Raw genomic sequence first — 27,748 nt, 5'->3', positions numbered from 1 at the left:
ATAGTTATAAGTGTAGCAGTTGCTCGTGGCTCCGTATATTTGGTTGATGCTGTTTTCTCAGCATATTCTATGACGAAACCCGTCGCAGTGAAGTAGAAGATCGTGTTCTTCTGAATGGTTACCATTGATTAGTTGGTTGAAATATTTTTCTCCTGGGTCCATCATATCGTAAAATAACATAAGTTAGAAATTAAGATCAAGTTATATTCTAATTTGGAGATGAAAAGTAGGATGTTCCCACTGAGAGTCACCATTTTGTCATCCATAAGGCGCCAAACAGTTATGATTATCTTTCATACGGTTCTTACGCTAATATTTAAGTGAAAAGAATATCCCCAGTAGAGTCGCCATTTTGTTTTGACAAGAAAACAAATGTGTTCGATTTGGGGGACTATCTCATTCACTTAATTATTAACCTAAGAAAGTAAGGAAGATAATCACATCATTTATTCATTCCAAGTTCTTTTACTTCCTTCTCTCCTTTGATTTTAAATAGAATATTTCTGAATTATACTGTAAAACAAATATTTAACAGCAAGATGATGCATAAATGTATCAAGCATTAAGACACTATGCCAAATGTTGTGCTAGAATCCATTATGCACTGTTAAAAGCCATTATGCCATTGTTAGAAGCCGTTGTGTGCTGGCGAAGGCTACTGTACACTGGAAAAAAGCCATTTGTGCACTAATATTGTTGTGTACTGGCTCTTGTTTTGCGTAGGCACTGTTGTGCGCTGGCTCTTGTTGTGCGCCGCACAACACCCGTTCCGCACAACGAGTACAGACTCTACGTCTCCTCTTTAACAATCTTCTCCTTCTCTATGATTGGATGCTAATGACCCCTTTAGAGGGGTCATGGGGTATTTATAGCCCTCTCACATGTGTGAATATGCCACGTAGGCATTGTGCGCTATCCCTTTGTGCGGTTTTTATTGCGTGGTCTTCACCGGCTTCATTGCACAGACTGCTTTGTATGAACTTCTTTGTGTTGTGCAGGCCCCTCTGTGCGGTCTTCATTGTGCGATCCCACTTTGTGCGGTCTTCACTGTGCTATCCCCTTTTGTGCGGTCTTCACTATGCGATCCCCTTTTATGTAATCTTCACTATGTGATCCCCTTTGTGAGGTCTTTATTGTGCGGTCATCTGCGCACAAGGTTTATTTTTGCACAATGATCATTTCCGCACAATTATCATTTTCGCACAACGATCATTTCCGCACAAAGATCATTTCCGCACATTGATTCTGCGCACAATGATCTTTCTGCCCTCTTTTCTCTCTCTCTCTTTTTATGCCTCAACACTGTGGATGTATGGTGTGGACGTGAAACAGATGAACGGCGTTTATAAAATATATAGATCACGGCGTGGGTCCCACCACCCAGCCATCTAGACAGTGTGGATCATCACATACGTCATGGTTATGGCCCACCGTCAAGCTATCTGGACGGTGGGATTACACACATACATCACGATGTGGCCTATAGGGTCTGCTAACATCCAGCATGTCAGTTCCCTAGCTAGTGGGACCCACAAGGCTTGCTGCCATCCTCAACAGCTATGCATGTATGTATATATATTAATATATGATATCTCATATCATGTACATGGTTATTTTCATTTTTATATTATTATCTTTCTTTTTTTTTCTTTTCTTTTCTCTTTTTATTTTTTTTTATCATGTATTTTCCAACGTCCAGATAAATGGACGGTCTGAATAAAAATACATAAGTCCTAGTGGTTCCCGCCATCCATGATCTGGACGGTGGTGATAAAATACATACTATAAGGTGGCCCACTGTCCAAGCAATGGATGGTGAGGATACAACACTGACCACATGATCAGATGGGTTTGCTGACTCCAGCCAATCCACAATCATATTAGATGGGTCCCACATGGGGCCCATTATAATATTTATTATTATAATATTATATATATACATATCAGCGTCCAAGCTTGCTGGACGGCCTGGACGTGATACAACATCAAGGTGGGTTCCCAAGTGAGTGGGCCACCCCACGATCAAATGATATTTATATTTTTCCTTCAATCGGGTCCGTCCAAATGGACCGCCGGATGGGCCCACTCAGTGGACAGTATGGATCAAGTGGACACACTCCATCAAAAAAAATGGAGAGAGAGAGAGAGAGATCGGAAGAGCAGAAGGACCCCGCCACTATGGGTCCCTCTTACAAATCATACATCAAGATGGGTCCCACCATATGTGGGCCCTCAGTCATCAAATCCAAGCAAAATGATACAAATCTAATCCTAGAAAAGCACCCACCTTTGATCTCCTCTTCCTTCTTCCGCCAATACGATCTAGAGCTCCAAGGGGTATGATTCAACGGTCGAGATGGACTTTGGATGGTGGGGATGGGAGGTAGGAAGGTGGGCCACACCAAGCTCTCTCATGGAGGTTAGGCGTTAGGTTGCTCTCATGGAGCTTGGGAGAAAAATGAGAGAGAGATGAGAGAGAGAGGTGATGTGAGTGATGGAGTGATGGGGAGAGGGATGGGTGAAGTGTGGAAAGTTGAGCTTTGGGGATGGGTAAGGTACTTGGGGATGAGTGTGAGTGATGGGAGTGATGGGGTTTGTACTTGACATTTGATGGGACATATTCTCTTGAGATTTGCAATGTGTGGCATTTTCCTTAAATTGAATGCGGGCCCACATCTTCTGGCCCGAGTATCGCCTTAGCGTGCGAGACACGGTGTCGGAACCACGACGACGGCACAGTTGCAAGGATACAAGTTTCGAGTCGAGCTGACTATGATATATGGGATATGACTTAGGATCGCGCACAAATGCCGATAACAGATCGTGAGTCGTTGAAATTCGACCAGGTGGATTGCGGAGGCCTATGGAATAATACGAGTTAGGATACAGGTCTTACAATCATGGAGCCCGCTAACATATGCCTTGTGCATCTAAACTGTTCTTCCTTGTACTACCTTAATGTATGTGAGTTACCTATACTATCTACTTGTTGGGACCCACCGTAATGTTTGTGTGTGGACCCATTTGCTTGCAGTACCACTTCGAAGTAGGACCCACTACGTTGTATGAGACAAACCCATGTCATCCAAGCGTGACTAACTTTTATGTGTATACTATATACTCAAGTCGTTCCACTTAAGGCTAACTGTATCTTATGAGGTTTACTTGTGCCTTCCAAACCATTGTAGAACTACTATGATAAGTATTTGTAAATTCAACCTATTAATAACCCACTTGAAGGTGAAACCCACTACATTATATGAGTTTCACCAACACCATCTACCTTGTGGCTCATTTACTATATGTTATATCTATGTCTTTCATCTTATAACCACTTGGTGCATGTACTTTGCGTCACCACCACTCATTAACTATAAGACCTAGTTAGGGTATAACCATGTGGTCCAAATAGAAGAAAATCATGTCAGGCCAAAGCCGCTAATGGAATATCTATCTTGGGATATGGTGTAATTCTAAATACAATTAATGCTCATAATTATGATAGCTATGGATGATATTAGTGATGTTAGTGATTACGGTTAATAGAAGTATGTGATTTAATATCTTAATTAATGTTGTTCCACTTCCTAGCATGCTAAATTCATCTACTTAACCATGATGATATTGATCATGCTCATGCACCATGGAATGATGGTATGTGCAAGTGTACTTCAATACATTTGTTTATGTGTAAGATATGTACTCTTTAGTATAGTCACATGACCATGGATTGATATAGTTGATAGTGGCACATGATGATTATATGTCATTTTTGGCTTAAAGGTTAAGCAGACCCTAAACTCATGGCATTATATGCATACCACATGCCTTTGAACATATGCCTTATCATAATTGCTTGAATTCATGCATAATCATGACATACATGATGATCGAAATACCATAGTCATGCCATATAACATAAGTTGGATCTTGACGATGAAATGTGCATCTATGATGATGACTTGGGTTATCCCTGAAAAGGGACGGGACACCAAAAGTGTGGAAATAGTAGGGGATGAAGTGCCCCTTAGATTGAAAGTCCCTAAACCCCGATGCTAGCTAGGGATACCTCACCGTTGGGCCGAGTGGATATATGGGTCATGGATTTAATTTCCATTGACGAGGTTGGGTTGAGAAGAGGTGGGTCCAACCTGCTTAAGGGCTAAGGTGCAAACATGGACCAATCTAACTTGCTGGCAAGGAGAAGCGCGAATGAGGTCTGCTATTGGCATGCCGAGTGGAAGTCCACCGTGGAGCGGGTATGCGAGGTTGATTGCTGGTGTCTGGTGCATTCATATCGACCATGGTGTTTTCCGAGATATACAGTTATAATATGACATGACAATATGATGATGATGATGTCATTACAAATGCACGTAATGTGGTTATGGCTATGGTAAGGAGAGATGAAAATATGACTTGGTAATGCTGATAGCATTGACTCGAGGTATTACTATGATGCATGTGCATTGCATTGGCATTGGCATCATACCTTACATACTACACGCCTTTCACCATACATGATTTCTTTGTGGCATATTTATCTTGCTTACATGTAGGACACACAGCACACACATGTGTACTCACTAGGATTTTTGCCTAAGCTTCCTATTTCCCTTTTTTTCAGGCAAGAGTAGCTTGGAAGACTTAGCCTTCTCGATACATTGTATTTATTTTTCGATTTGACAATGTTGACATTGTGTACCTTTTAGAAAGCAATGTACTTGTAACCATCAGGATTTATAATGGAGAGTGTTGCTTGGTATTTTGATCATCGATCTTCATGCTCAGGTATTATTATTATTATTATATAATTTTTTAGCCAAAAATCTTCCTTATGGTGCGTCGAACTCGGGACTTGGTGTATGGAATCGAGTGTAGGATTCAGGGCATCACGGAAGCTGTCCGTGTAAGACCCGTATCCTAGACCGTACCGTTCCATAAGCTTTCACAGTCCTCCCGGTTGAATTCCTGTAACCTGCGACCTGTAATCGACATTTGCGCATAACCCTGAGTCGCATCATGTCAATCTGAGTTGGCTCAACTTGAGACTTATACCCTTGCGACCGCGCCATTGTCGCGGTTTCAACGCCATGTCTCGTGCACTGATGCGATACCCAGGACAGAATATGTGGGCCCGCGTTCATTTTGAGAAAAATGATACGCATTTGCAAACCTAAGAGAACCTTTCAAATCAATCCCATCAATCAAGTACGCATCACACCACAAGTCAAGTGCAAGCAACCCATACCCTATCCTTACCTCTCTCTTACACAAGTACCCTAAGTCAACTCTCTCTCTCTCTCTCTCCACCCATCACTCACCCATCACTCCATCCATCACCCATCCCTTACATCACCTCTCTCTCTCTCATCTCTCGTCACTCCCAAGCAACCCCACCATGAGAGAATGTCCAAGCTCTCTATGAGAAAGAGCTAGGTGTGGCCCACCTTGCTAACACCCAATCCCACCCTCCAAAGATCTTCTTAACCATTGAAATTCATCCCTTAGAGCTCTAGAATGCATCGGTGGAAAGAGAAGTTCGAGATCTAACGGTGGGTGATCATAGCGCTAAATCTTAATTTTGATGTAGGGCCCACATGTATTGGGACCCACTTAATGTATGTTTTGTAAGAGAGGGCTCATAGTGATGGAGCCTTCCATCGGATGCCGTTCTCTCTCTCTCTCTCTTTGTGATGGGTATGGCCCACTTAATCCAAATCGTCCGTTCATGAGATCGACTGTGCTGCCTGTATGTTGGGACAGGCCTGAATGAAGGGGAAAATAAATACCAACTTTATCCTAGCTGGTGGGTCCCACACATGTGGACCCACCTTAACGCACGTGTACATCCAGCCATCCATCTGCTGGACGTTGGGCCAGCAACCCAGTGGTTGGAAATTGTTGTGGGGCTCCACGTGATGTATCTGTTGATCCAAGCTGTCCATCGGATGGAGGAACCCACCTCCATGTATTGTGCACTCCACATCGTCCATCTCTATGAAGAACACCAGCTTCATAGCTGATGTAAGTGACGTCAACAAGTTCTGCTGATCTAATCATGAGATATATGCTATATCCCAACAGTACGTCCACCTGTCAGTTGGTGGGGCCCACCCCACACGTGTAGGCAGGTGGGGCCCTACTTGGATGAATTTATTCTATATCTATACCATCCGTCCAATGGTGGGATGCACCATGATGTATGGGTCTTATCCACATTGTCAAGCACTTTGGACGGTGGAACCCACCTTGAATGTATTTAATCTGTCTTTGCTGTGGGACACACCATGATGTACGGGCCTTATCCTCACTATCCAGAATGCTGGACGGTGGGAACCCATCTTGTTGATACATGTGAATCCATGCCGTCCATCCCTGATAGCCACACGTGATGTACGTGTTTCATATCCAGGACGTCCAGGGCCTGGAAGTTGTTGCATCACCATTTTCTATATATATATATATATCATATGTGGTGGGCCCCACGTGGAACCCACCTGATGAGATAGAGGACTAGCTAGTGTACCCCACACTAGCTATATAGCTGCTGTATTGACTTCAGCATGTTCTGTGGGTCCCACCTGTATTACGTCAGCAAATTCTATGGGGACCACAGTAATGTATTTGTTATATCTACACCCTCTACGTGGCCCACTTAGATGATGTGTTGTACATCCACATCCTCCATCTGTGGGGCCCCTCGTGATATATTTGTTATATTCCAACCGTCCATCTGCATGGACATCCTGCTGGGTGGGTCCACCTTGATGCATGTATTCTACATTACATCCTCCATCTTTGGACAGTGCTGTTGGGGCACCATGATGTATGTGTTTTATCAACATCGTCCATCCAAAGTTGGTGGGTCTCACACGTGTGGACCCACCTAGGAGCTGATTAGCTAGTACCGCTCACAACTATATAGTTGTTGTATTGAAGTTATTAAGCTTTGTGGGTCCCACCTTTGATGTATGTTTTATAGGAACACAGTCCAAGCCGCTGGCAAGCCCATTTCGATATATATGAGGCCCGTTGGTGCGGCCCGTTGATGCGAGCCGTTGATGCAACCCACCATAATGTTTATGAGGCCCATTGGTGCGGCCCATTGATGTGGCCCACTTGATGTCTATGAGGCCCATTGGTGTGGCCCACTTAATCTTTATAAGGCCCATTGGTGCTGCCCCTTGATGCGGCCCACTTGACGTTTATGAGGCCCATTGGTGCGGCCCATTGATGCAGCCCACTTGATGTTTATGAGGCCCATTGGTGCGGCCCACTTGACATTTATGAGGCCCATTGGTGTAGCCCGTTGATGTGTCCCACTTGTTGTTTATGAGGCCCATTGGTGCAGCCCATTGATGTGGCCCACATCACGTTTATGAGGCCCATTGGTGTAGCCCATTGATGCGGCCCACTTAACATTTACGAGGCCCATTGGTGCGGCCCTTTGATGTGGCCTACTTGATGTTTATGAGGCCCATTGGTGTGGCCCATTGATGCTGCCCACTTGACGTTTATGAGGCCCATTGGTGCGGCCCATTGACGTGGCCCACTTGATGTTTATGAGGCCCATTAATGTGGCCCACTTGATGTTTATGAGGCCCATTGGTGCAGCCCGTTGATGCGGCCCACTTGACATCTATGAGGCCCATTATCAAGTCCCTTTGATGCAGGCCACTTGATGTATATGCAGCCCACTTGATGTATATGAGGCCCGATGTGATGTATTTATAGCCCACGTGTCAAGGCCCATTGTGTTGTATGTGCGGCCCACGAGTGAGGCCTGATGTGATGTAATTATGGCCCATGTGCTGAGGCCCAGTATGATTCATTTGAGGCCCATTGTTGTGGCCCATTGCATTGTATATGAGGCCATGAGGTGTGGCCCATTGTGATGTATATGTGGCCCACGTTTGAGGCCCGATGTGATGTAATTGTGGCCCATGTGCTGAGGCCCATTATGATGTATATGTGGTCCATGATCCATGAGTGAGGCCCAGAGTGATGTGTTTTAGGTCCTTGTATGAGGCCATGGCCTACGATACATTTGGGTCTATGTGGACCACTCTTTGGGAGCAATGTTGGTTAAATGTTCACATTAATGGGCGATGATGGTTAAATGTCCACATTGTGACCTTCCCTTAGGCCCTTTGTTAGGCCGATTGTTGTGGCCGATTATCGAGGACAGATATCGAGGCCGATTGTCAATGTCGATTATCGAAGACGATTATTGAGGCCGATTATCGATGCCGATTATTGGTGTTGGTTATTGATACCAATTATAAGAATGTGATAGCATAACATCATGATATATGACCATTTGCATCATCTACATGTTTATTACGAGATGTGGTCGACCATTGCATATGTCATAGGGCGGGTTATTATGGGACTCCCTGATACGAGGAGTTGCCCACATGAGCGCACTGTACATGTAGGATTGTTGCATGAGTAGATATTATAATTCATGCATCTCACCTTTTGTCATATGACCATCGTACGCCCTAGTGACATCAAGGTCGTGGCCTCCACAAGCATATTGTGGATGGCCAGATGGGACACCGAAAAGTTTTAAGGCTCGTTGGTGCGGCTCGTTGATGCGGCCTACTTGACGTTTATGAGGCCCATTGACGCGGCCCGTTGATACGGCCCACTTGATGTATATGAGGGCGATGTGATGTATTTATGACCCATGTGCCAAGGCTCATTGTGATGTATGTGTGGCCCACGAGTGAGGCACGATGTGATGTAATTATGGCCTATGTTCCGAGGCCCACTATGATTCATTTGAGGCCTATTGCTTTGGCCCATTGCGATGTATATGAGGCCCTGAGATGTGGCCCATTGTGATATATATGCGACCCACGAGTGAGGCCCGATGTGATATAATTATGGCCCATGTGTCGAGGTCCATTGTGATGTATATGCGGCCCATGAGTGAGGCCTATAGTGATTTGTATTAGGTTCTTGTGTGAGGCCATGGGCCCACGATACGTTTGGCTCTATGTGGGCCACTCTTTGGGAGCAATGTTGGTTAAATGTCCACATTGATGGGTGATGATGGTTAAATGTCCACATTGTGACCTTCCCTTAGGCCCTTTGCTAGGTTGATTATCGATGCCGATTATTGAAGCTAATTATAGAGGCCGATTATCGATGTCAATTATTGGTGCTAGTTATCGATACCAATTATGAGAATGTGATAGCATAACATCATGATATATGACCATATGCATCATCTGTATGTTTGTTACACTACAAGAAAAATGGGCAAAGGCTATGGCCAAAAACCATAGCAAAAGGCCTTTTGCTACGTATATAATCCGTAGCACGTTCGTCACTATTGGTGGGGTAGCTAAAGGTATCACTACGGATTATATCTGTAGCAATAGATACCAATAGCTACGGATCATATCCGTAGCAATATATACCAATAGCTACGGATTATATCCGTAGCAATACCTTTAGCTACCACACCAATAGCGACGGTCGTGCTATGGATTATATCTGTAGCAAAAGATACCAATAGCTACGGATTATATCCGTAGCAATATATACCAATAGCTATGGACAATATCCGTAGCTATAGCTACGGATTATATTCGTAGCTATTTTTAAAAAAATTGTAATAATACAACCTATTTCCATTGCAAGAACCTGCTGTGATTGATAACTCATCTAAGCTTAATGCTGATAAAAATAGTACATAAAATGCAATCAGAAAAAAATGATACATTTATTACAAATAACAATCAAATCATACAATGTATCCTACATTCACATTTCTAAATAAACAATACTTCACTTTGCTTAACCTATCATAAGAATTACAACTAAGGCATGCCCTCATGTGTAAGAAACAAATACACTCCAACACAGTAAACACCCTCCATATGCATACAATAATGCTCACATTTTTATAGAATTTTCTTCCTTCAGATGGTCAATTTCAGTAAATGCAGAAGATAGAGCTTCTTCTTTCCTTGAAACTGCAGATGTAACTTCTGTGGACTTCGACATAAGATCACTTTCAAGTTCTGAAACCCTTCCCTTGAGAAAATGAATTTCATCCTCCATTGACTTCTTTAGCTTATCAGCCTGTATAAAACAGCATTTGTAGACACAATCAAACAAGCATGCCTTTGTACACATCTCAAAAGGAAGAAAGATAAAAAAAAAAAAACACTTGTATATGAAGAAATCAAAAATGTACTTACAAATCTTCTAAACTATGGAGAAATCCAACATAAGTAATGTGTTCAAACCTAAGATGGACTTTTAAACTCAAAACTCCAACTCAAACACACTAAAATATGTGACTTACTATAAAAAGTAAACTTATTATTTACAGACGATATCCATTCCTACTAGACTTCATGGTTTTCTGCCAAAAGTAGTAACAGCCCAATTTGGTTATATGGGTCTTGGAATAATGTTGGTGATAAATCCACCTTGTCTATTAATATTATCATATTGTGTTAGGACATGACTCTAAAAATGAGATAAATCCAAATCTCAAATAATCTATGCTATAAGAGATAGTGGAGATGGAAATAGATGCATTGTGATGCTTGAGTTCGAGTATGCTTGCCAACAAAGCAAGATTTTCTTGTTTGTTGCCATGTGATTGGGCTACATTATTACATTAATCGGGTTTGAGTTCGAGATCAGGTTTAGGTTTGGGTTTTGAAGTTTAGGTTAGGGAGTTGAGATTAGGATTAGGTGTAGGTCTAGGTTTAAGGATTTGATAATACATTTAGGTTTTAGGTTTAGGTTTAGGTTTTAGGTTATAGGTTTAGGTTTTAGGTTTAGGTTAAGGTTAGGTTATAGGTTATAAGTTTAGGTTATAGGTTATAGGTTAAGGTTTAGGTTATAGGTTTTGGTTTAGGTTAAGTTTATAGGTTTAGGTTTAGGTTAAGGTTTAGGTTTAGGTTATAGGTTTAGGTTTAGGTTATAGGTTATAGCTTTAGGGAATTGAGAATAGGTTAAGGTTTAGGAATAGGAAATCGGGTTCAGGTTCGGGATTGGGTTTAGGTTTGGGTTTTCAAGTTTAGGTTTAAGTTTAGGTTAGGGAGTTGAGATTAGGATTAGGTGTAGGTTTAGGTTTAGGGATTTGAGAATACATTTAGGTTTTAGGTTTAGGTTTAGGTTTTAGGCTTAGGTTTAGGTTATAGGTTTAGGTTAAGGTTTAGGGAATTGAGAATTGGTTAAGGTTTAGGTTTAGGAAATCAGGTTCGGGTTCGGGTTCGGGTTTAGGTTTGGGTTTTCAAGTTTAGGTTTAGGTTAAGGAGTTGTGATTAGGATTAGGTGTAGGTTTAGGTTTAGGAATTTGAGAATACATTTAGGTTTTAGGTTTAGTTTAAGGTTATAGGTTTAGGTTTAGGTTTTAAGTCATAGGTTATAGCTTTAGGGAAATGAGAATAGGTTAAGGTTTAGGTTTAGGAAATCAGGTTCGGGATCGGGTTTAGGTTTGGGTCAAGTTTAGGTTTAAGTTTAGGTTAGGGAGTTGAGATTAGGATTAGGTGTAGGTTTAGGTTTAGGGACTTGAGAATACATTTAGGTTATAGGTTTAGGTTAAGGTTAAGGTTAGGTTATAGGTTATAAGTTCAGGTTATAGGTTATAGGTTAAGGTTTAGGTACTAGGTTTTGGTTTAAGTTAAGGTTATAGGTTTAGGTTTAGGTTATAGGTTTAGGTTAAGGTTTAGGTTTAGGTTATAGGTTATAACTTTAGGGAACTGAGAATAGGTTAAGGTTTAGGTTTAGGAAATTGGGTTCGGGTTCGGGTTCGGGATCGGGTTTAGGTTTGGGTTTTCAAGTTTAGATTTAGGTTTAGGTTAGGGAGTTGAGATTAGGATTAGGTGTAGGTTTAGGTTTAGGGATTTGAGAATACATTTAGGTTTTAGGTTTAGGTTTAGGTTTTAGGTTATAGGTTTAGGTTTAGGTTTTAGGTTTAGGTTATGGTTAGGCTATAGGTTATAAGTTTAGGTTATAGGTTATAGGTTAAGGTTTAGGTCATAAATTTTGGTTTAGGTTAAGGTTATAGGTTTAGGTTTGGGTTAAGGTTTAGGTTTAGGTTATAGGTTTAGGTTAAGGTTTAGGTTTAGGTTATAGGTTATAGTATATAGGTTATATAGCTTTAGGGAATTGAGAATAGGTTAAGGTTTAGGTTTAGGAAATCGGGTTTGAGTTCGGGATTGGGTTTAGGTTAGGGTTTTCAAGTTTAGGTTTAAGTTTAGGTTAGGGAGTTGAGATTAGGATTAGGTGTAGGTTTAGGTTTAGGGATTTGAGAATACATTTAGGTTTTAGGTTTAGTGTTAGGTTTTAGGCTTAGGTTTAGGTCATAGGTTTAGGTTATAGGTTTAGGTTAGGTTATAGGTTAAGGTTTAGGGAATTGAGAATAGGTTGAGGTTAAGGTTTAGGTTTAGGAAATCAGGTTTGGGTTCGGGTTCGGGTTTAGGTTTGGGTTTCCAAGTTTAGGTTTAGGTTAAGGAGTTGTGATTAGGATTAGCTGTTGGTTTAGGTTTAGGGATTTGAGAATACATTTAGGTTTTAGGTTTAGGTTTTAGGTTTTGGTTAAGGTTATAGGTTTAGGTTTAGGTTTAAGTCATAGGTTATAGCTTTAGGGAAATGAGAATAAGTTAAGGTTTAGGTTTAGGAAATCGGGTTTAGGTTCAGGATCGGGTTTAGGTTTGGTTTTTCAAGTTTAGGTTTAAGTTTAGGTTAGGGAGTTGAGATTAGGATTAGGTGTAGGTTTAGCTTTAGGGATTTGAGAATACATTTAGGTTTTAGGTTTAGGTTTAGGTTATAGGTTTAGGTTAAGGTTAAGGTTAGGTTATAGGTTATAAGTTCAGGTTATAGGTTATAGGTTAAGGTTTAGGTCCTAGGTTTTGGTTTAGGTTAAGGTTATAGGTTTAGGTTTAGGTTATAAGTTTAGGTTAAGGTTTAGGTTTAGGTTATAAGCTATAGCTTTAGGGAATTGAGAATAGGTTAAGGTTTAAGAAATCAGGTTCGGGTTCGGGATTGGGTTTAGGTTTGGGTTTTCAAGTTTAGGTTTAGGTTTAGGTTAGGGAGTTGAGATTAGGATTAAGTGTAGGTTTAGGTTTAGGTTAGGGAGTTGAGATTAGGATTAGGTGTAGGTTTAGGTTAGGTTATAGGTTATAGGTTTAGGTTTAGGTTATAGGTTATAGGTTAAAGTTTAGGTTATAGGTTAAGGTTTAGGTTTAGGTTATAGGTTTAGTGTGTGGTTTAGGTTAAGGGTGTGGTCCCTACAAATACAGATATAAACAAGGCCTGTCCAAATCGCCAAGCCCCTCCAATGTTGTCCATAGGAAATGGACAGCTTCATCATGGTCATAACAGCGATTTCCACCTTCCAGGGACCCCTGTTCAACATTCGGATAACTCCGACGCATATCCGGAGCTGCTTCATCAATTTCAAGATAATATATAAATATGGGCCTGTCCAAATGGCCAGGCCACCCATATTGCTATCCATAGGAAATTGACAGCTTCATCATGGTCATAACAGTGGTTCCCACCTTTCAGGGACCCCCGCTCAACATCTGGATAGCTCCGACGCACATCCGGATCTACTTCATCAATTTTGAGATAATATATAAACATGGGCCTGTCTAAATGGCCAGGCCACTTCATTAATGAATCATATAGTATGAAGGAAAGAAGATTTACCAATTTAGCTAGCAAGGAGAGAAAGTGTGAGTGCTTGGAATGTCGCCCTTTCTTTGAAAAATGGATGCATATTCCACAATGCAATCTGAGAATGAGTAAGTTTTTTAGTTTCTCCGACAATGCATATAGGCACAGATTTACATATAAAGATTTTAAAGATTGTAAAACAGAGTAAATGATTATATTAACTTCCAAGTATCGATTAAGAAGAAAAATGTAAATGATGATGGGAAAGAGATCTCGACATATTAAATTATTCAAGGACAATGAGACATACCAAGACTACAGGTGCCTAGAGCAAGATAACTGCACCAATGTTGTACCTAGCTGCATTGACTGAACAAAAAAATTATACGAATGAAATGACAAAAAATGACAAAAGCTTGTATGGGTAACACATCATATATGCTAATGTACCAAAAAAAGAAGTGGAGGTAGATGCAAATTCTTGCATTTGGGCCCACGTCAATACTTGGAATTGGTTTCCTGTTGGAATCCATTTCCACCAAAAGAGACATTTAAAAAAAAAATCGACGAATCAAGCCAATGTTTACACTAAATAGAAAAATAAACAAGATGTGTTATGGAAGCTTGCAGCTCATACATTTTCTTTCAAATTCATAGGTTAGAATCTTGGTCATACCATATGATTCTTGTGAGAATGTGAGTTTTGCACATATAGTATGTTCAGATCCACCAACAATCTGAAATATTTCACATCTTTGCTAAATCATTAGTATTATGAAACAATAAAAACACTTCAGAAATGATAAAATCAGATGTATATTGGACCCAAGACTCCTCTAAATTACATAATGTGGACCAACCACTGCTACTTTCGGGTCGAACAAATCCATATTGTTTCTCCCAATCAAGCATCATATAACACCTCTAAAGTAAGAGACAGGTCTCGCAATCAAGAAAAAAGTTTTTTTTTCCCTTCCTTCTGTGCAAGATTCCAGTGTAGACAATATGATCTAGAAAGCATGGCAACATCATCCATATGGGAGTATATACCTTATTTATTTCAATGCCAAACAGTTGATTTAATCCATATGGGTGCAGAACTTGGGATCAACAAATTGGCATAGCATATTATCTGCCAAATACAGATATCTCATGTCATATAAAAGCATATAAAAAAGAAAAAGAAAGAAAGAGAGACGCGGTTCATAACATGTCCAAGAGCTTTTCTTCTAGTCTAGCTATGACAAAAAGTAAATAATGATTTTCTGATAGATGTCAACAGTTAAGGTAGTTGCCAAATTAGGAAAGGTGACAGCAAAAGTCATTACTTGTTCAGTCTACTTTTTAGTACCTGTTTCTCCATGTTAGATGTATTTCTCCTACACAAGCCCTGTTAATGTCAAAGAATCTCAGCTAATGAGGGCCATCTTAAATGTGATTTTAAAGGTTTTTTTCTCTATTTTTTCAATCTAAGTCCAGTGTACCCCACTGAAAAAGCCCCAAGGTTCAAGGCTCCTCGCTTGAATAGAATTGCATGCAGCTGCTTCCCGCTTGTTTTAAGAGTTCATGTGAACATTCTGAAGCAGATACCGAGCATTTTTCAATCTGCTCTCTATGTATTTCAAGAAACATGTGTCTACGAATCAGAGGTCATGATTGCTCAACCAATCTGATTTTGGGACAATGACTTCAAGACAGTGTGGGTCACACAATTCAATCCGATTTTAATTTGAGTTCATGTATGTCTCATGTACATTGTCTGATGAAAGCCCATCCTTGCACCTGGTTTCTCCATTAGAACTAGGTACATGGTCTACACATAAATCAAGTCAATACAAAAAATAAAAATAAAAATAAAAATAAAAATAAAAATAAAAAAACTAAACAAAACTAATCATACTCTTGTCACGAAGTTGGTAGCTTTCATAAATCAAGGATGGAATGGACCAAAATTTCCAAGGTGGTAGCCTTTAAATAAAAAATCTGTCAGTAGATTAAGCTGAACCCAATGATGATGATGATGATCACTTTTATATTCATTAGTGGATTAAACTAAACCTGGCGATGATGATGAAATGGAAAGCCACAAGTTCTAACGAAGACTATTGGCAAAACAGAAGTAACAATGAATGGAGGGGAAAAAAAAAGCACACAAGAGTTTTCTTGTGTGCGGCTGTAATTCTCTTAGATTTGCAACCCACCACATGAAATAGTAACTCTGCCCCAAACTATACCTCAGGTACTAACTATGCCCCAACCAAAAGTCTGACCTAAAGAAAACTAATGTGAGAGAGTTAAAATGACAGAAGGAAAAGAAGATGAAATGGAAATGCATGGAACAGCTCTAGAGATACCTGTTATCAGCAAACTTTTGTTCCAACATACAATACCCATTCATTCATCTACACATGAAAACAAAAGAATATTAAGAAAATAGAAATTTTATTACTAACCATTTTCTTGAGTCCTATGATTATCATATATCCAGATTTTCTTTCTAGAAAAGGTACTTATATTGCCTGCTTATGCAACTAATAAGAAAACACAAGTGAAAAGGTACTTATATTCATGTTTTAAATCTGTAAACAAGCAACACTACTCTTAAAAAAACATGAATGCAATTAAAACAGCCGCAACCCCTGTGACCACAAACACTAGTTTTTTTTAAAAGAGAGATAACTCAAAAACCAAATGGTATAGTTCATAACTAGCAATAACAAAACCCTAGTAAACACACTAATCATATATGAAAAAAAAGGGCAAAATGGGAAACAGTGATGGGCAATCCAATATTTTCAAGCATGAAGGAAACTGAATACAACTCCCACTGTCAAAGATAAAAATTCAACTAAAAGCACGAATCATGCATTTAAGCAGCAAAATTAAATCACTAACCCACTTGTCATCATGATCTCAGTTGAAATTAAATTTTTTTTGAAAGTAAAAGAAAAAAAAGAAATAGATAGTTGAAAACTGCCTAACAAAATTCAACTAAAAACACCAATCACAAGGAGCAGCGGAAGGAAAGAAAAAACAGCAAGCCACTGGTCCATCAATAATCTGAAAATAAGCTAAATTTAGAACATATATAGTACAAAATTGGTTTCCTAACCTGTGCATGGTGCATGGGTTAATTATCATGGGTCACATACAAACAAATCATGCATGTGGCACAACATTTTGGCAGTCTCTAGACTTTTCATCTAGTGGGTCCCGCTGCACACAGGCCATAGTCCAAAAAATCCCCCTATTGGTTAATCATAGCTATCCAATGAGTTGAGCATTTTCCCTTCCAATGTCCTCAGCTGACAACATTCTCTTACACCCTCCCATATGGATCAGTAGGAGTATCCCACGGCTGCAGCTTCACGATGGGGCCCACTGGGGGAACAGGATAACTAGCATGTGCACTCTGCACAAGTTAGATTCCCCATCATGTATAACAACCACACAGAAATTTTCAACTTCATCAAAAATTCACCTTCCCCACCGAATTGAACTGGGAAAAATAAATCAAATTCAAAAAAATTATATAATATGAAAAGGGAAAAAGAAAAGATATTCTAAAACAGAAAACCCTTGATTCGAAACAAGAAAAACCAGCTGAAACTCTGAATCGAACTCTCGATGGGGCAAATATTATCATCGATCGGTGGAGGTGACGGCGTTGGTGGAGCAGGGCAGTGGCTGCGGATGAAGTTTGTGGTCACAGGGGCTGCGGTTGGTGGAGGAGTCGAGGCGGTGAAGAGGGTAGGATGAAAGGGGTTTCAAAAACCCTAGCAGATGATGTGATCACAGATCAACAATGAGTTTGTAGCGAAAGGGGGTTTTGAAAACCTAGTGAGAGAGAGAGAGAGAGAAAGAGAGGTTGGGAAACAGAGGGACGGGCGCGCGAGAGACAGGGTTTGGGTTTTACGAGAGGGGCGGGCACGTGAGGGAGATTTGAGGGATTTGGGTCGCGCACGGGCGCGGTAATGAACGACACTTTTAAGTGCTTCGTTGTAGGTCTTGTGGAGCCCACCATGATGTATGTCATTTATCTACTCTGTCCATTCATTTCAAAATATCATTTTAAGGGTTGATCCAAAAAATGAGTCAGATCGAAGCTGTAAGTGGACTACATAACATATTAATGATAGAAATTTATTTTTTTATTATTTATTATGGTGTGGTCCACTTAGACCTTTAATCTACATAATTTTTTGGCTCATCCACTGAAATTATATATCAGAATTGATGGGAGGTTTAGATCAAATACATATATTCCAATAGGCCGCATGGAGCCCTTTAAACACCATTAATATCTAATAAGGTTATGGTGAGAGGTAGGTTTTAGCTATAGATAATTAACTTTTAGCTATGGATTAAGTCTATAGCAAATATAGCTAAGGTTTATATCCGTAGCAAAAAAACTAACATGGTCTGTATCCTTTGCCCCTTTTTTGGTAGTGTTATGAGATGTGGTTGACCATTGTATATGCCATAGGGTGGGTTATTATGGGACTTCCTGATACGAGGAGTTGCCCACATAAGCGCACGGTACGCGCAGGATTACTGCATAACTAGATAGCATGATTCATGCATCTCGCATTTTGTCATATGATCACCATACATCCTAACGACATCAGGGCTATGGCCTCTACAGGCATATCGTGAATGGCCAGATGGGATAACAAAAATGTTTGGTTCTAGTATACGGGCGCTATAGATGTCCTTGGGTGAAAATCCCTAAACCTCCATGGCCAGGAGACACCCCAACATTGAGACCGAGTCAATATATATGAGCACATGAGGACCGTATACCAGTAGGCCGCGTCTCCCACTATGTCGTAGTCGGTTGGGAGGGGGTGTGACCTTACCCGCCTGAGTAAGGTGGCAATATCTAGGTTGAGTTTGACCAGCTTGAGGAATGGGTCTGCTATTGACAAGTCGGGCCTGATATTGGCAAACGAATAGTGAGGTCTCTTTCACTTACCCAGTTGTGTGTTCGGATAGGGGCGGTAAGCTGGCATGAGTGTAGTAGACCCCGGTGATGATCCCAGAGATGTACGGTACTGATATATGGACTTATTGAGTAGGAGTTGCATACTTAGCATTATACTCATTCATTCACTATCCACTCGGGCTGAAAGTTCACAACTAATTGATATGTGTACCTTCGTAATGGCTAGGATTTTGATTGGGGCGCATGACAAACCTGAGGTCAGGAGTTTACCACATTGAGCCAATCTATCCAAATTTAAGTATGGGACTGGTTTGCATAGAAGTCCCTTGTGATAGACCCAATACCCTTCGATACTACGTATTATCATCCCGACTTCCCACTCCAACTTAGTCATTTCATTCTCACCACATACTGCATCCATGGTATATGACATTTTGAGTCACTATGTTTCTGCATTTATATGGTCTAAATGATCCTGACGGTATTTGTGGACTCATCAGGATTTGTATATTGAATTGCATTCTCAGTATATTATATTTGGCTTACTGTGTCTTCACATTATATAGCTGATCTGCATTACTTCCCCAGTATATGAGATTGACTTATTATGTTTTTGCATCGCATAGGTTAGATAAGGTTGATTGTATTCATAGACTTACCAGCATGTTTTCGCATTACTCTGATATTGTATGATTTATGAATTGCTAGTATTTTCACTTACTCTGATATTTATATGCTTGGCACGTACATCGCACATACATCGCACATACTTACACCACTCTCTAAGCTTTCTATAAGCTTATACACGATAGATGCATGTAGGTGACGTTAGGTCACAGCAGCGTTGAGCTTGGAGCGTGCAGCGGTCTTCTAGAGCTTTGATTTTCGATATATGTATTTTCCTTTCAGTATTGTATTCAACTGTTTATATTAATGGATATGTGATGATGATGTTGCTTTTGTGATTTAGGTAAACTTGTGGTTATGCTTATTACAAGTTAAATGTATGTTGGAAAATCCTCTTGTAGGATCCCAGGATCGGAATCTGGCATATGGGTGCTGGGAACCGAGAATGGTGTACTATGGAGGCTGTCGGCACCAAGTTCGGTGATTAGGAATTTTGTGAACCTGGTTTTCGAGTTTGGGGTGTGACAGTCCGTCCTCGGATTTGGGGCATGATACCACTTAATGTTCATATGTCATCGCAATAGCCTAGTGATTTGGATGGTTCAGTAAATACCACAATCAGCCTCAATTCAATGATTAGGTAGGATCCACTGATCATGGCCCCACCATGATGTTTATTGGCCATCGATCATACTCAGGAGGTCACAAGTACTTGGATAAAGGGAGCACACAAATACCATATTGATTCGAGACTTGTGGCCCACTTAGATGTTTATGAAGAATCTATGACATCAAATTGATGGGTCCACTAAGATGGACGGTCCTTCACACTCACACATATACACCCATGCATAGACGTGCACACATTCCTAATATATATATATATATACACACACATAATGATAATAAAAAAGGGGAAATTGCATGTGCCAGCATTCACAATGCTGGAAACAACGTGCACTAGCGCACGCTGTTAACAATAGCATGTAGTTGGTGGGTTGATGTTGTTAAGGAAGCATGATGTTTGTAGGTAATCCACACCATCCATCTAATTGTCCATATCATTTTAGGCCTTGTGTCGAAAAATGAAGCCAATCAAGATCTCGGGTGGGATACACTATACAAAATAGTGACAATAATGACCTCTACTATTAAAACATGTTAGGCCCACCATGATGTTTCTATATACATAAACCTACTGAACACTGGGCTCAGTGGACGCACCATGACTTAGAGAGCCTGATAAACGGAGTGGATCGTTCTCTTGTGGGCCCCACTTTAAAAAAATACCAAAAGAAGAAGAGAGAGAGAGAAGTCGGATGTCATTGCTGCCAGTGTCCAAAGGACGCCGCAGTAAGCAGCGTCCCTGCTGCTTTTGAAAGGAAGGGCATGTGGGACCCACAACACGCCCCGCCATGATGTATGTATCTAATCCACATCATCCATCAGATTTTCTAAATCATTTTAGGCCTTGGGCCGAAAAATGAAGTTAATCTAGATTTAGGGTGGGCCACACCATAGAAAACAGTGTTAATAGTGGCATTTACTATTGAAACCAGTCCGCTGTGATGTTTCTATACACCCAAACACATCAAACATTAACTTATTAAGCCTGTCATGAGTCAAAGAACCTAATAGACGGATTGGATCATCCTCATGTGTTATGAAAGACAACAACAACAACAACAACCTATATATATATATATATATATATATATATATATATATATATATATATATATATATATATATATATAATTTAACCTGAATATGTACATACTCGGATGTTAACACAAATTACTAGCCTATTAAACCATTCACCTACAATCTAGCCTAAACCTAACCATTGTAAGTAATCTCCATCTATAGGTCAAGCCATCCATCCATTGACTCTCGAGATAAATCATCAAATCATAAGATCCATCGTTCATCAGGGTTACAATGTTCTGTCGTACGGTCCACTCTTTGAAAACACATGTTGAATTATATGGTTTTCATGTCCAACTCCCATATCACACCTAAACATTCTTAGGATCCCTAGGATTATCGATGACTAAATACGAGTTAATCCAACCGTTGGATGGTTTGAACGCTCAATAAACCGAAATATGATAATTAGACGTTCATGTGGTGTGGCCCACATAATAATTAAAAATTACCTTAAGAACCGAGTACATGACTGACAAGGATTGATCTACATAAGGATAGTTCTAATTAGAAGTAGGCTCTATCATTTTAAGTTAAGATAATAACAAGAAAATTTTATATTGTGATAAAGGTATTAATAGTGAAAGCCCATAAGATGAGCATCCTAATTACCCTCACAAATGCCTAAGGCCCTTTTGACCGTTGGAGTTCGGATTAAAATCAATCTGACCATTAGATTAATAGAAATCAAAGATTAACACAAAACCTAGTTTTTATGGACCACTTAAGATTTGGATTAGCCTCATGTTTTGTCTAATACCTTATAATGATATGTTAAAGTGGATAGATGGAGTAGATTTGTTAAATCCATCATGGTGGACCCCACACTAGTGTGAGTGTGAACCATGGACAGTGCACCTGCGGTGCACTGGATCGTTAACACATTTCTTTCAAAAAAAGAAATTTTCTCTCCTATCTATCCCGCGCGATTGCGGTTTGAAATTGAGAATGACGTTTGGGTTCAAGCGTGGCCCACCATCCCAGGTATTGTACTGATTCGAACCATCCATCACGTTTACAACACGGACATGACCAAAACCCATGAGGCCCACGTGTATCTGACCGCATGTTTACGCACAAGCACTGGCTCAAGGAGAGTTGTGTGTGTGAATGCATTCTGAAAATGGAAATCCATTTTGCTCCGTAGCTGGCAACTTGAGTGCGGGATTCTCCCTCAATCCCGACCCTTAGTGCAGGATAATCTTAGCCATCCATCCCTCTCTGCACAAGTTAGGGCTTTCAAGGAGAGAGAGTCACCACAACCCATAGTCTTGGAAGCCACCAAGAAATGGTAGTCATTCATCCAAAAAGGTGGGTCCCACGATGATTGTGAGGCCCACCTGATCCATCCATAAGCTGTGGATCATCAGATGGACCCCTAGATAAGAAACCACCATGATCGGCCGTCCCTTCTTCTCCAATCGGCTGTGGAACCCATCATCTTTTAGTGGCTCCCATTCCCTGATCTGAGTCACCCATTTGGTGGCTCATAGCCTCAAATGATCATTCCAATGGCTGGATCTTAGCCATATAAACAACTTTTAAAGAGATCATCAACAAGCTCTCTTTGTTAATTGGGATTAACAAGCGCGGCTGTAACTAATCGGCCAATTATGAGCCGATCCTTCTAGGCTCCCATAAGGCTTTAAATAGCCTTTTTTCCTTTTAGGGCAAGGGATACCAAAAATAGAAAACAGAAAGAGAAGGAGTGTAGTGCCGTTTCTGGTGCCGCATCGGTTGGAGTCGACTCGGTCCGAGTCGCTACTAAATCTGGGCCGAGACCAACATCTCAGGTCCCTCTTGCAGAGAAGGAAGAAAGGAGAAAGCAAGAAAGGAAGGTCAAAGGAAGAAGAAGAGAGGAAGATGAGAGAGAACGTCGGTGCGGGCTTAAACAAGTGCCACACTACCCCGAGTCAAGCCGAGTCATGGCTGCAACTCAGACCTCAACTCAGTTTCTCTGAATCATCTAGATGAACCCATCTTTATTAGAGAGTAGAATGATGAAGGTGAGTTCATCCCGGGTCGATCCAAGTCATCCCATTCAACGATTCTTTACTGGTGGGTTTCAGCAGATAAGTCGGCTCAGTTGGCTTCTGAGTTCACCCAGAACAATTGGGTCCCATTTCTGCTAAGTCTTAGTAGAAACTCCCCAAACACGCCTCGAAAACTCCAAAATCATATCCAATCATCCGTCTGATCAGATTTGCCAGGCGGGTTGAAATGTGAATCGACTCAGTCATAACTGGTGCAACTCATAGCCGAACCAACTCATCACACCACTGAGTTGATCCAGGTCATGTTCATCCTAATGGATGGTCAGGTATGTGTACTTTTGACTCTCTTGATCAATCAGATGTATTAGAATCAATAGTATGTGATTGACTAATGGAAAATTGATTTTAGCTAACCCATTGTAGCCAACTCGATAATCCTTAAGATCGAGTAAATCCCAAGGGCTATGCTCGACTCTCGAATCGATGACAACCATTGATCCTCCTAAGATCGAGTTGGAATCTAAGGATTTGGACCTTGTTGCACCAATCCCGTCCAAAGTGAGTCGAGATGCTTGGGCAACTCGGTTTGGATTGCCAAGTTGACTCAATGACTTGCTGAGTTTGGATCGGCCTGGTCCGAGTGATTACTCGGATTGATGCAATTTGATCTTGGTAGAGGTTGACCGAGTGGAGCTAACTTAGTTGGACAATGTATCCCTCGTTTAGACTGAATTGAAGCTAAGTGGGGTTGATCGAGCCGAATCTTGGTTCAACTAACTGATAGGTGAGTCAACTCATTAATACATTTTAGTTAGCAATTAAATAAAACTAACGTAGTGTATCAATTTATTGATTTGATTAATTGTAGGACTTTCCAATTTTTCTCAGCTAAATCTACCCTGGGGAATACAATCAGGAACACATTAAAAAATAAAGCGAGTTGGGGATTGAATTTGAGTCGAGTAGAGAGGTTTAGATCTCCTTATTCGAGGTTGGAGTGATTAGGGACTTGATTAGATTTTGGGTGGAGTTGAAGCAATTGGTAAAGAGGTTGACCTTAAAGTGCGCATACAAATATCTGCAACATTGTAAGCCAATTCGATTCTTGATAGGTGAGGATAACCCTTCAAGCCTTTATACATTATGATAGCTAGCATTGTTTAATTATATTCATTCATTTATCTTATTGATTTCTTGATACCAAATCATATAGAAATGATGATAAATGTTAGTTCTAATTGAGTGATTCTTTATAAATATTTGATGACTGAATTAAATTCCATGATTGGACATGCCATAGATCGCAAATATCCCTGTTTCAATTTTAAATGTACATTTTGCATGTGTGAATACTATTGACATTGTATGTGTTTCATTTTACTACTTGTGATGATATGACGATGTTTATGGAGGTCCTCTAACTAGTGGTCATTCTATCTAATAAATTAAATCATAGTTTGTTATGGACTTACTATCAAAGGAATTGTTGTACGTTTGTGGCTTTTGAGGTCAATCCCCTTCACTGCATCCTTGAATGGACTATTTGCCCTATGTGGTTTCGATTGGCTAGTTGCCCTATGTGGCTTAATTGTATAATTGCCCTTTGTGGCCTTAACGGAATAATTGCCCTAAGTGGCTTTTATGGATGATTTTCGTACAACCTCATGATGGTAAGTTCCACTCATTTACTTAGTACTGGTAACTAGTTAAATAAGTTACCTTTAAACATTTTATTTGTTAGTCTTATGAGCCAGGGATGGTGGAATGGGACATTATGCTTGAGTTGTTGGCCTATGCTGGGTGACAAACCCCCCATAGTCACCTTTGAGCTTTCTTAAAATGATTCTTTGAAATTGGAATAATAATGGTTGGGCTAATCATGCATTTTCATGACATATGGTCTTTTCCGGGTGACTAGTTCTCCTTGAGTGTACCTTGAGTACTTTTTCGGGTGGCTAGATCTCCTTGGGCGATCTATATATTATTATGGTCTTTTCCCGGTGGTTAGTTCGCCTTGGGCGTACCTTCGTGTACTTTTTCAGGTGACTAATTCTCCTTGGGCGATCTACATATCTATTGTCTTTTTCGGGTGGTTAGTTCGCCTTGGGTGTACCTTTGTTTACTTTTTTAGGTGACTAATTCTCCTTGGGTGATCTATATATCTATGGTCTTTTCCAGGTACTTAGTTCTCCTTGAGCATACCTTTGAGTACTTTTCCAGGTGGCTAGTTCTCCTTGGATGACTTTTTACCAGCTGGATGTGCATCCCTAGGTCTGTGAGCATGTGTATGCATCCATGCATTTAAACAGGATCATCTTTGTGAAATTTATTTAATGAATGTGTATCCGATGAATCTTATCTGATTTCCATGATAATCATTGTGTAATATTTGTTATACACTGCCTTTGTTAACTATCTTAATTATCTTGATGTTACGATAAATCTTGAGGGGTATACCTCACTGGATAGCCATTGACGCTATCGAACCTTATTCAGTGTGTAGGAGACACAGATGATGCACATGCTGACGTTCAAATGGAATAGGAGGAGTCAGATGATCTCACAACTCTTTATTCCTGACTTTATTTGCATTAAATTGTACTGTCATGTTTTCTAAAACATTAAGACATTGGTTTGTATAAGTTTACGGGTAACCACTCGAATATTTGATAACATAGATTTGAACTCCCTCTTGTACTTGATTTGCTCATATTCCATTAAACTTTCTAACTCTGATAAAAAAAATGTACGTGATATTTGAGCCACTGTGAAAGAATAACACTCAGGTTTTTGGAAAACGAGTAGTGTACTCGGGTTTCGGGAATTGGGGCATTACAACATATATATATATATATATATATATATATATATATATATTGTAACACCTCGAACATTTCAATACTTGAGTATTGAAAGTTCTCGAGTGTTATCATAAAGTTAACTTAATATGAACATGTGTACGATGCCAATCTAGCTATCCTAACCTTAATGTAATCTCCAACATGAATTGGACCATTGGGAATAATCTCTATCCATATCTTAAGTCATCAGATCCATCGTTTATCAGGCCATGCCACCCAATGTTGAAATCCAATACATAATAAGATAATCCAACCATATGATTATAGAAACAACCATTAGATTTCAACTAGGATTGACTAAGAACCCTTATAAACCATGAAGATCAAATCTGAAGTTGACACGACCTTGATATTAAGATAAGACCATCCATCACGTGATTCGATATAGGTACCTTCCCTTGAATGAACTGGCAAATAGCTCCCTATCCGTAATAATCTAGATGTAAGTCCATTTGTAAGAATTGTTTATAAATGGCATATACAACCACGTTGAACCATTAGATTTCACAAAACTCTTGTATCAGCAATAATTATGAAAATGCAATTAACCTGGACCTCAAATTCTAAATCACGAGGTTCTCACATTCTGTTTGATGAGAAACCTTACACCGTGCTAATATATCATAAATTAACCATACTTGCCAAATTTCAACCCTTGGATCAGCAAGATCAATGGTTAAAATGAATATTAACATGAGGGTGGCCCACTTGAGCTTTAGACCTGCCTGATCTCTGACCAGGGGCCCCAATTGGAACCTAATATGGGCTGACAAAACAAATGGATGGAGTGGATTTCTCAAAAACATCACTATGGACCCCACATTTGTTGGGGGAGTACAGACAACATCATACGCCCATGGTGCACCAGACCACCATCCATGGTCAAATCATGTTTGACCCTACCACACACGAAGACTCTTCTTCAATCTTTTCCCATCAGTGAGCGATTCAAACGGATGGTGTCCGTTTGCGACGTCAGTGGCCCACCATCGTGGCCCACGTGGATGATCCAAATGTCCATCCTTTAGCTAGATAGAAGTCGAACAAACCCTAGGCTGACTCACATGAAGGCGAGCCTTCACGCGGACACAAGCCCAATTAAACTGGATTGGGTGACTGGAAAATGGATGGTAATTCATTTCTGCACTGCTGATGACGTGCATCCCTGCAACACTAATCAATGGAGGAAAATCATCCCAGCCATCTGACCTATGCCAGAGGGAGGTCCGATCCCAACCAAGATCGCTGGAAATATCGGAAGATCTCCTGAATCCTGAATTTTCACGATTCCTCCATAAGACGCCTCTGCGAGGAACCAACCACACTCCAAAATCCTTCATGCCTAAACTGGGAAATCCATCTCAAATCCTAGCCATCCAAAACCCTATAGCTTTCATGCCACATCGTCCAGTGTGGAAATCCAAAATCCTTCCACGCCCCATTAATCACGCCGATTTTCATGCCACATCGCGGAGTGAAAAGTATTCTTCCTTTCACGGAAGATCTTGCGATCTTGCACTGACCATTGATCTGATGGACCAGGACACGTCGAATGCCCATCTAAAATCGTCTGGAAGCCCCATTTCAAGAGAAGATGGGCTGGACTTAGAATTGTCAGGAGAGCAAAGACCGTCTTCCTTACATTAGTGTTGGATGACGATGGCCGTTTGGTACTAAAACAGGGATCACAACCGTCTGTCCCTAGGTCGTTCAAACTGGAGACTTTCCCATCATATTGGCAGAAACAATGGGAAGATTTAGAAGGGTTAGCAATAGATTGCAATGCGTAAATCAAGTGTGAAAAAATTTTAGGTTCAATGGAACCTTGTACACACGGTGAAAACGGCCGGACTGGCCCACCAAGTTGGGACGTCCAGGTCAGTCCGATTTTCTGGACAATCAGTTTCATTTAAATAAATTAAAATATTATAAGTGTCCAAAAATCCTAAAAATTT

General features: G+C 40.3%; 1 protein-coding gene across 1 annotated transcript; it reads right to left on the bottom strand.

The window, feature by feature from the left end:
• Window positions 1-9,612: 9,612 nt before the first annotated feature.
• On the bottom strand, window positions 9,613-27,133 carry LOC131238948 (uncharacterized). Its single transcript, XM_058236524.1, has 3 exons — window positions 26,858-27,133; window positions 13,693-13,974; window positions 9,613-10,101 (listed from the first exon to the last, which is right to left on the bottom strand). Exons 1-3 carry the CDS (start codon window positions 27,131-27,133, stop codon window positions 9,913-9,915), a joined length of 747 nt encoding a protein of 248 aa, XP_058092507.1. The 3' UTR covers window positions 9,613-9,912.
• Window positions 27,134-27,748: the final 615 nt, after the last annotated feature.

The sequence above is a fragment of the Magnolia sinica genome, chromosome 3 (genome assembly GCF_029962835.1).
Source record: "Magnolia sinica isolate HGM2019 chromosome 3, MsV1, whole genome shotgun sequence".
In the NCBI taxonomy this organism is placed as follows: Eukaryota; Viridiplantae; Streptophyta; class Magnoliopsida; order Magnoliales; family Magnoliaceae; genus Magnolia; species Magnolia sinica.
The sequence above is the reverse complement of the archived record's forward strand: the minus strand, read 5'-3'. Positions and strand labels throughout refer to the sequence as shown.

Bases quoted from the DNA above. Each gene is read 5' to 3' on its own strand.
- LOC131238948 (XM_058236524.1), bottom strand. From the start codon at position 27,133: ATGAAGGATTTTGGAGTGTGGTTGGTTCCTCGCAGAGGCGTCTTATGG. The intron at 13,975-26,857 runs GTGAGTCAGCCT...AGGCACCTGTAG, and splicing joins GCGTGAAGGCTCGCCTTCAT to TCTTGGTATGTCTCATTGTC. The intron at 10,102-13,692 runs GTAAATCTTCTT...TGTTTTATACAG, and splicing joins TCTCCTTGCTAGCTAAATTG to GCTGATAAGCTAAAGAAGTC.